Source organism: Plectrocnemia conspersa, unplaced genomic scaffold (genome assembly GCF_051122295.1).
Source record: "Plectrocnemia conspersa isolate PC_06_02 unplaced genomic scaffold, ASM5112229v1 ptg000010l, whole genome shotgun sequence".
NCBI lineage: Eukaryota > Metazoa > Arthropoda > Insecta > Trichoptera > Polycentropodidae > Plectrocnemia > Plectrocnemia conspersa.
In genome coordinates this window covers 24095751-24106726 of record NW_028277174.1, presented here as the reverse complement: position 1 = coordinate 24106726, position 10976 = coordinate 24095751, and the positions used below count along the sequence as shown (strand labels likewise).

The following is a 10976-nucleotide window of genomic DNA, read 5'->3' as shown; positions in this document are numbered from 1 at the left end:
TGATATATTATCAACCGCGGATCTTTTCATTTCTTATGATTAGATTGATTTTATGATAAATCAAATACATAAATGCAAGGATTTGTTGGGAAAATAATAACAGCTAGTAAAAACATATATTTATTAATTATGTTAACTAATATTTAACACCTCTAGTTGAATATGGTAATTTTACAAATTTCTCTTGCTGGATTCAATCGTTTACAAAAACAATGAAATCACAGTTATGCTTAATGTTTCAATACATTTCATTAAGTTTTGCAATTTAGAAAAAACATGTTTTTTTCAATGTATGTGTTTCTGAATATTGTCATTTATTTATAGGGTTCTTGGGATAGAACACTTTAATAAAAATTACATATTATCCGACGTTAACTTGGGAATAGCTCTAAACATATAAACTGTAATTATCTGCTTTTGAGTTAAGTTGATTCACTGGTAGTTACCGAGATCACATTTTAAACCGGTAATGAAATCACTAATTTAAAAAGTGGTTACATTTCAGATACATATGAGTAGCTTTTGTCACTATAAGTGACCGTAACTGATGTTGCTCTCACTTCGTATCGACCGTTCAAATTCATCAAATATATATATGCGTCTGCCAATGAGCTGGTTTACATTCTTGTCAAATTTAACAAGAGCCCTTATCAATCAATCAATCATGAGCATTGTTCGACAAGGGCTGGATGGAGATCGCGGCCTCGCGTTCGGGGTCAACCTCTGTTTTTGATTGGAGTGCCACTTTATTTTTTTCCCCTCACCATATGCTGCTCCATCCACTCCACGGCTCCAAGAGTGCACATTGTTAGCGACGGAGCTGGATGGATGAGGGGCGGGGGTTTGAACTCTGCCAGGTTTTTACAACCGACACTCGTGCTCGACTGCCACTTCTGGCAGCCTGCCACTCACTTGTCAGTAAACGGTCTATTATTTAGCACGGTCGTACTGAACATGACCACGCCACAACAGACCCGGAGAACGCAAGGAAATAAACCGTGAAATAAATAACCAGCATGAACGCCGTGTGCGCAAACTGTCGTGTTTGAGACTTTAAGCATTTTGAGGAACGTCTTAGCGTCTGAGATGGTGATTTAGTCAATTTATTTTGAAAAAAAACTATTAGTTGTACTGTATAATATAGATTTGAATTTCTAAAGTATGCTTTTATTACCTACATACAAATTTTATAAACATATAGTACAAGAAAAGTGCATATATTTTACAAAAAATGGATATAAACATTCAAGAAGTTGGGTAACAATATTCATGAATGTTGCATACGATTTTGATAAGTTTTTTATTAAAATGATTACCGGGTATTTTATATTTTTTTTTCATAACTAAAATATAAAGATTTTGCAGTTTTTCGTTAGTCAAAATATTGTTGTGAGTACCATGTATTATACAACTTTTTTCTCTCACCATTTTGCTTTTGATAGTCGAAGATCATCTGACCCGTAGCTGGTACTTGAATGACTACCGACAGATAGGATTTATTTTAAACGTCAGCAACATCATTTAAAAACGGACACGGTCAACTGGGCGACGGCGACTGAACGATTGTTTTTTGGGCGATACGATAATCATGCAATACAATGAAATATGTAAAGCTAATTTTATTTTTATCGTTTCATTTATTAACATGGCATAATTATTAATTAATTACCATAACTTATCACATATTAAATTACATACATACCAGGCGCTTGCGGTGAGATATTCTCCTTTTCGCTTACTCGCGTGTTAAGTGACGAGAGTGAGTAAGAGATAAGGGCATGCGGACCGCATGCCCGTCCAATTAAATATTTTAGATTCTTTCTCCATTAATCCGTAAGATGTTGGATTTTGACACTACTCTCTGTAAAGCTGAAAGTTTTTTTTTTAATTGTTGCGCCAATGATAAAGTTTTAATTGCTTTAATGGATTCTAATGATTTAATAGGGTCGCAAAGATCCTTACAATTCGTCGAGCCATTGAATTAAATTAATAATTTTTTTCAATTTTACACATTTCTTCTTTTAAAGAATAACTATAGAAATCATTCTATTTTTAACTTATGAAAGATTGTGTATTTTGCAAAATTTAATTAATGAAATTAGTCTTCTAAGATTATATAATTTCTCTTTAATTGTCCGTTGATATTTTGAGCTTAGCTCAGAATTGATATACTCCAATTGCTTAAACAAAAATTTTAAGGCTTCTTTGGCTGTCAATTTTTTTACAATTCTGTCGCCCAATTAACTAACGCCCTGTTGACTGTTGTGTCACCCAGTTGTCGAGTACCTTTCTAAAGCTTATAAACAATAAACTGATTTTAACTTATTATTAAAATATTTTAAATACAGCGTCATTTTTAATTGACTTCATTCGTTACGTTAGATAGCTAGACAAATATTGTAGTTCTCAGTGTTTTTTTATGATATTTTCGATAGAATTTATAAGTTAGTGATTTAATATAATATAATTAATTATTTAATTTTAAAAAATTACTTTAAATTATTTTTTATTCATTTTTAACATAAAATATAAAATCACTAAAGTTTAATATATTAAATTTATCGTTTTTTCTTCCATTCAAATTAAAAATAGTTATAAACTGTAAAATGTAGTATATGTTAGGGTGAATGTGTTTTTTCATTATTTAAGTTGTATTTTCTCTAGTATAAATATAATTTTCTAACTGTTTAAGTGAAATACATTTTCACTGGTTGATATATATTTTACTAGCGAAAATATAATTTAAATGAAATTGTTAGGTTTGGATTTAAATAGTAAATTGACGTTTGGCAACTGTTACAGTGAATGTCTATTTTCCGGTAAAGTTGTATTTTCACTAGTGTAAACTGAATTAACTAACTAACGTAAATATTATACTACTGACTTATTATATTTTGGCGCCATAAAATTGATTCGTTGCCCTACAACTCTTTTTGAAACGAAATTCGCTGGTGGCTTTCATAACTGTCGGTTGAGAAACACCACTTTTGTCGATTTTTTACACGTTTCACGTTTGTTAAATGACTGAAATTAGAAAAGCATTTAATTCCACTATCATATAAATTATATTTTCACTAGTATAAATATATATACACCAGTGAAAATGTGTTCTAATAATTATTAATGTCAAAGAAAATATATTTTCACTGATAATACACATTTCTTGTAATTTGTTCTACAAAAATAATAAAAAAATTAATATCCAGCAGAAAGCTTAGCATATTTCAATCATATAAAATCAATATACAGTTCTATAGTGAATTATAAAAGAATGCTTTATTTTTAAAGCATTAAAAAATTTCGGATATGAGGTCACGAAAAATACCTTCGAGTTGTGGTCCTTGTCTAGGGTATTTAAAAAGCCTAGATGTTTAGAAATTCAAGTTATAAAAATATATATTTCATCAATCAAAATTCCATTAATAAATTAATAATTAGAGTTATAGCTCCTTTGTGCCGTGACTTTTTGTCGAAAAATCTTCAAGTCACTCCAAGCTTTTGTTAGCTCCTGACGACTTTCAGTGTCGGACTATCTAAACAAAATATGACGATCGAAGTGGAAAAGCTTTAATATCGAGGATCTACGTACTCAAGCTCTATATTTATGAATTAAAAGTGATATATTGAAGATAGGTGAATTTTATCTAGCATTTTATTGGCTTTAATTTTCTCTGAAAAATAAGATAATATCAATCATCCATTTGCTTTCTTTTACTCTTCCTGTACTAATCATTAGTGATAGGGGTATTACTGGAATATTTTTTAATATTATTATTATTTAATATTAAAATATTTGCGCAAAATACATAACAGTGCTTTTTGTAGGTTTTGCTAATAGTTTATATTTGAGATAAGCGTGTTACTAAAAAAAAACTTTATTTTTGCTTGTTTCTGAAAAAATGGTCGACTATCTTAAAAAGCGCATAAATAATACTATTTTTAAAAACGTTAATTGCGCAGTTAAAAAGTTTTAGCATCATATCGCTAGTACAACATCCTTGAATTATTTTTTGAAACATCCCTATAAAAATTTAAGCTGAAATATGTTACATGTGTTATACTTCAATACATGACTATATTTTTGATAAACTGTTAAATAATTATACAAATTTGTTAAATAGTGATACTATTTTAAAATTTTGTACCGATACTGATTTTAAAAAATTATGGTCAAAACCGAAGATCGTCTTGGAATATATATAGCGTAACCACAATACTTGACTTATATTTTCAACTATTCAACTATCTATTTTAAAAAAACCTTGCCATTTATCGGTGTATGTGAGCCTAAAATAAAATAATAAATAGAAATGTTTGCAAAAAAGTAATAAATATTTTAGTGCACCAGTAACATGGTTTTCGTCTGTAATTTAAAACTAAAAAAATATATATTCTCTTATAGTTTGAGCAAAAGTGCTTTGATTAAAAATACTTTCGTTGATAACTTGGAAGTGTAGCTTGAACGAGATTCGCGTTCTGTACGATACGTTAGTTTGCGCGTCCTCGAATATGACTCCATTGTATGTACCTAGTTCAAGTGAAGCGAAGTACTTCTTGTTGTTTGAGAGTATTCAAATGATATTTTTGATATATTTATACAAAGGGGATTACACGTCGTATGCGTATTTGTATTGTGTCTCTAATTCTTGACTGTTGCAATCAAATTATCGTTCCTCAACACGAGCTATCCACCTTCTCATTGAGCTTGCCAAACAAATGCTTTAAATAATATGTTTGTTTATATGTGTATGAGTGCATGTTTGAGCTGATGTATTGTATATTTGAATTAATTGTTGGTAATATTTTATTAGACCATTATAACGCATTGCAAAAAGCTATCAAGTTATGATGGTCAAATTTGTAATGAATAAATCTTTACGCATCTACCGTTTAGGTAAGAAATAATTCGTAAAAGTTAAATACAGCTGCATGCAAAGCTATTTGCTAGCTAATTTTTTTTAACGTAATTAGATTTGAAGGTCAAAGTAAAATAAATATTCATTCTATTGATTCGACGTTGACCAAATTCTATTTCAGCGAAAACTAGACTACTCAATCAACCGCGGAATCCGCCACCAAAATAACTCGAAACTATTCCGAACTTTCTAATAAACTATTCAGCTCTCCCACAATTCTTTAAATACTTCTGACTCGCCCTGTAAGAGAAATATACGCGATTGGGTATTAATCGACTAATTATTATCGAGCTTTGGTTGTGGGTACGATATTTTCGGTTATCGCTTAAATATTTTATTCTTAATCGAAGCCTAATATTTACTCTTGTGCGCGTATGTGATTAAGGTTGGTGAGCGCTTGTTATTAACGTTTTAAAACGTTTGCACGACCAAATTACGGCCCGATATCGGTTATGTAATAAACCGTTACTGACTTATTAAAACGGCTCGTTTTGTGTCTACTAATTTAATCTGTTCGATTTATGCGGCTTTATGTTAAGGAGACACGAAGCTTTTCTGCCGACTAATTGAGAATATAAAATCAAAACAAACCCCGTTATTTAACAATACGAAATATTATATAGGGTGATCTAAAAATACTGTGGTGAAATTGAGGTGTTTTATTTTTGTAATGTAAATGTTTCAAAAAAGCGTAAAATTTTTACTTGCTGATAATAATTTTATATTTTCGTGTAAAAGAGAGAATGATCGAAGTATATTTTCAATTTAATGCTGAATTTCCTTAAATATATTTATATATATTAAATGGTTTTGATTTTGTGGCTAAATAGATGTGATTTTGAAGACGAAGTAGACGCTGGAAAAGCTGGTAATAATTTATTTTTATTGATACATCATATTATGTTTAAATAATGCTTTTGCATTATAAATTAAAATAAATCGTGTTATATTTTTTGAATCCTTAAAAACTTTGGAAAATGCGTCGACTGATATGGCGTGGAATCCTCTCAATTTCTCTACGTTTACGTTTCGTTCAAATGTCTATTAATTGCTTTTGACATAAATGAATTACTGACTTCCGAGAAGCAAGAAATTGTTTGCCTTCTCGTATTTTTATATTTCATTGAAAAAATGGAAGCTCTATATTAATTTACCTAGAAGAATTTATATCTACCAAACACCAATAAATTAAATTTATAAAATAATTCTGAATTGAGTTGCGTAAATATAGCCTTACCTAGTTTACGGAAAAATAATGAAAATAAAAGCATACCAATGAGAGAAAGAGAAAACGAATTTAACTACTGGCTTCTTGGAAGTCAAGAATATACGCCAAGCAATAAAACTGAACCCATGTATATTAGCGGTTATTACCTTTCAGTTTGCTGTTTTAGATGGTTTTTATGTTACACCTTGTTTATGAGATAACTCAACGCGAAACTTTCATTCCGCTTTGTGCCTTCGCGGTGTACGGACGCACCTCGTGCTCTGTGCGTAGACCGCGCTGCTGTACACACTCGGACCTGCCAGCTGCGCCGCTGAACAATTTTGCTCACTGCCTACCAAACAACAGCGCCATGAAAAAGGCGCAGACGCGTAAGCGTTCTGTGGGGACGATTAAGGCGTTCCTTAACCCCAGTCAAGATTCGGAATGGCAACTTCCGAAAAAAACTGCCAGACCATCCACTGAGTCCAGGAGCCCCGGACCAACCCCGAGCCAAAACAGGTTCGAAAAGCTTCCCGAGGTATTAGGAAGCAAATCAAGCAGAGTTCCGCCTGTGATTATGGAGGTCACGGGCTCACATCTTCAAACGACGGACCTTATTAAATCCGTCACCAAATCCAGCAACTTCACGTTGCGTTACACTGGAAAGGGCAACGTGTCCGTCCAGTGTTCTTCGCTCGAGCAACGAGCCTTACTAATGGAAGGATTGAGGGGGCATCGCCCATTTCATACCTTTACCACTGACGAGGACAAGACAGTAAAGTCTGTCCTGAAAGGACTACCAGAAGTTCCAACTCAAGACATAGCTGCTGACCTCCAAAGGCAAGGACTCAATGTCGTCAAAGTGACGACAATGAAGACAAAGACGGAGGTACTAGGAGGTTCTCGCCTCTACCTGGTTCAGTTCTCTTCGGATACCAAGACAGCTGCAATCAAAAACATCCGGTACGTTTGTTTCGCCAAGGCCATTCTGGAAAGGTATAAGCGTAACAATGGACATTTAACCCAATGTTTCAGATGTCAGCTTTATGGACACGCAGCCAAAAACTGCCACCGAACCCCACGATGCGTCAAATGTACCGGCAGCCACGCAACCGCTGACTGCTCGAAAACGGATCGTGAGACACCAGCGAAATGCATCGGATGCGAAGGAGATCATCCGGCCAACTTCAAGGACTGCCCTCGCAGGAAGGAGTATCTTGTCCAGACTCAGAGGAGACATCAAAGGCCAGCTACCGTCGCGGCTGTCGCCCCGGCTGCACCTGGCCCGACATTTAACTTAGTTCAGGAGCATTTTCCCGCACTCCGACCATCCCAACCGGCCAAGAACTTCTCAGCTGCGGCCGCTAATCTCAAACAGGCTCAAAGATCACAACCAGAGCCGACAGCAGCACCAAACACCGGCGCAGAGGATGCCCCCATGTCGTCCTCGGATCTACGGAAGATGCTCCTCGTACTTCAGGAGATTCGGGTCAAAGCTGGCAAGTGTGCGAGCAAAATGGAGATAGCCATCATGATGGTAGAGTACCTTGATGTCCTCTTCTAAGAAGAAATTGAATTTGCTGACGTGGAATTCACGTGGAATTCGACACAAAACTGGCGAGCTGGAGCTATTGATCAGTGAGTATAAAATTGACATTGTCATAGTTACCGAGACGTATCTTAAACCTCACGTTAAAATATCTTTGCCGAACTTTGTTTGCCTCCGGAGAGACCGACTCTCAAGGCCAGGTGGCGGGGTTGCGATTTTTATTAAAAAATCTATAAAACACGCGCGTATAAATCCCGACGTAATTAACTTAGAATCTGTCGCGATCCAAATTAATAATAATAATAAAATCATCACAATTGCTGCCGCATACAACTCACCCGGAGACGAATTGTTGCAGAGTGATCTAGATGCTGTGCTTGGACTTGGAAGCTCTGTTATATTAAGCGGAGATTTCAACGCCAGGCACTCGCACTGGAATTGTTCTAGTACCAATCGATCCGGTTCCATGCTCTTTAACTACTTGCACGATACTGACACGGATATTCACTTTCCAAATTCACACACACACTATCCTTTTAATAACATGTCTCCATCAACTCTTGATTTCGCATTAGTCAAAGGTTTTACGCCAATTTCGGGGATGCACTGCATCCAAGCTCTATCTTCGGATCATCTTCCTGTGTTTTTTGCTCTGGAAGGCGATGTTGAGGTCATCCCTGAAATATTTTTTGACTACGGAAGAGCTGACTGGAAAGGTTTTAGAAGTTTCATTGAATGTCGTCTACACGGCGCTCCACAGATATACACTTTACAAAACACCAGGCAAATTGACGATGATATTAATTTTTTTACAAATTTAATCGAGCAGGGTAAACTATCATTTATACCGACGCGTAAAAATATACCAAATAAAGTAAAATTAACTCCAGAAATTATCGAATATATAAAAATCAAAAACAGAATTAAAAAGCAATGGCAAAAAAATAGATCACCCCAGCTTAAAACTTTATTAAATAAATTAACCAGTGATATCCGCGTAAAAATCCAAATAATTAAAAATGATTCATGGTCGCGTAAACTGAAAAAACTAAATCCAGCAGATAACTCATTATGGAAAATCGCTAAATCAATTAAAAATAAATATTCAGACATTCCGCCGTTAAAAAATGGAGACGACATAGTAACCTCGAACATACAAAAAACTGAGGTATTAGCTAATGCATTCTCTACATCCTATGTGCTAACGCAAAATTATACGCATCTAAAAACCCAGAGTAAAGTTGATCGTTCAATTCAAAGACTTGATAAAACTAGAATAGATAAGAAAACTATTAACGAAATTACCCCGTTCGAAATTTATAACATTGCAAAATCACTTAAAAATAATAAAGCTCCGGGAATTGACCGATTAGATAACATCTTAATAAAAAACTTTCCATTTAAATGCTTTCATTTCCTAACTAATATATTTAACTTTTGCTTATCTATTGGGTATTTTCCAGGTATTTGGAAAGTTGCAAAAATAATTCCGATAAAAAAACCCGGTAAAGCTGATAGCATCCCATTAAATTACCGACCGATTAGCTTACTACCGTCCCTAAGTAAATTATTTGAAAAGATTATCTTATCACGTTTAAAAGAGTGTCTAAATAGTAAAATCATTGACGAACAATTTGGCTTCCGCGAAGGACACTCAACAACGCATCAACTTAATAGACTCACGGAGCACATTTCTGCGAATTTTAACAGGAAAAAAAGCACAGGATTTTTAATGTTAGACGTAGAGAAGGCATTTGATACTGTGTGGCATGAAGGGCTAGTATACAAACTAGATAGGTACAAAACCCCACACTATCTGATACAAATTATCCGATCATACCTCCAAGATCGAAGCTATGTCGTCTCCTTAAATAACGATAATTCGACACCGCGTAAAATACCAGCCGGGGTTCCTCAGGGGAGCATACTTGGGCCGTATCTTTATATAATATATACAAACGATATTCCAATTTTAAAAAACACCAGTCTCTCTATTTACGCGGACGATACGGCCGTTTTAACTAGTTCATATGGTCTTAAACCAATAGCAACAAAACTACAAAAATCTTTGCATAACTTAAATAAACATTTAAAAAAGTGGAAAATAAAAATAAACGACGATAAAACTGAGGCAATCATTTTTACGATGCGCCGGCAACCGTTGCCTCCGCCTTTAAAAACCGAGCAGGGCAAAAACATTGAATGGAAAACGAGTGTTAGGTATCTGGGTCTTCACTTAGATTCTAAATTAAAATATACAAAGCATATAAAAGAAGTACGGTCTAAAGGGCTTGCCGCCATTTCAGCTCTGAGACCCATTTTTAACAGAAAAAGCGCGTTGACGATTAAAAACAAAATTTTATTATATAAACAATTAATACGACCGATATTAACATACGCTTGCCCAGTGTGGAGTAATACGTGTAAAAATAATTTTAATAAGTTACAAGTAATTCAAAATAAAGCTGTAAAAATAATTTATAACACCCCATATTATACTAATTTAAAGAAACTCCACACTCGATATTCTATACCTACAATTAAAAATCACATTATTAATAATACGATAAATTATTACAAAAATATCTCGCGTGAACATAATAATAAATTAATTGCAAAAATTGGTAACTATGACAAAGTCACACTAAATTTCAAGTATAAACATAAAATGCCTAAGCACATAATGCTTTGATAGCAAATCTGTAACCACGACTTCAATAGCCCCAGTTCGTAAGTGTTATTTTTAATTATGTATCTTATATTTTATTTATTTTATTTTCTTTTTCTTATTGTATAAAGGTTTTAGTATTTTCTCCTTAAATTTTACTTATTAAATATTGCATATTGTTGCCTCTATTTTTATTTAAACTATTGTAATTTCGCTTGTAAACATGATAATGGCTAAAAGCCAGAAACATGTAATTTATAACTTGTATAAAACTAAATTATTTTTGAAATAAACATTTAAAAAAAAAAAAAAAAAAAAAACGCGAAACTTTAGTGATGTTACGCTTGAATTCTTAAAAGATATTTTACCTTATTTAAACTTCGATACGTTGCACTATGAAGCATTTTGTTTTACTTAAGTGTTAGGTTACTTTTAAAATAGTAACATAAAGTATGTTATTAAATAAATTTCATATATTGATCTAATATTGTGATTCAAGATATTTTTAGAATTTACGAAATGCATTTAGGGCGTTGTTAAAGCTTAGTTTCAACCGTAGTTTTTGGTAAAGAATTTATCTACTTTTCCTGATTATCTTGTTCATCCTTTTTTCGGTATAAAATGTTTAAAATGGTT

The 10976-nt window shown here is 33.4% G+C and overlaps 1 protein-coding gene across 1 annotated transcript; it reads left to right on the top strand.

The window, feature by feature from the left end:
* Window positions 1-6369: 6369 nt before the first annotated feature.
* LOC148231089 (uncharacterized) lies at window positions 6370-9091 on the top strand. The gene is made up of 2 exons (XM_088194642.1): window positions 6370-7086; window positions 7159-9091. Exons 1-2 carry the CDS (start codon window positions 6494-6496, stop codon window positions 7685-7687), a joined length of 1122 nt encoding a protein of 373 aa, XP_088050768.1. The 5' UTR covers window positions 6370-6493; the 3' UTR covers window positions 7688-9091.
* Window positions 9092-10976: the final 1885 nt, after the last annotated feature.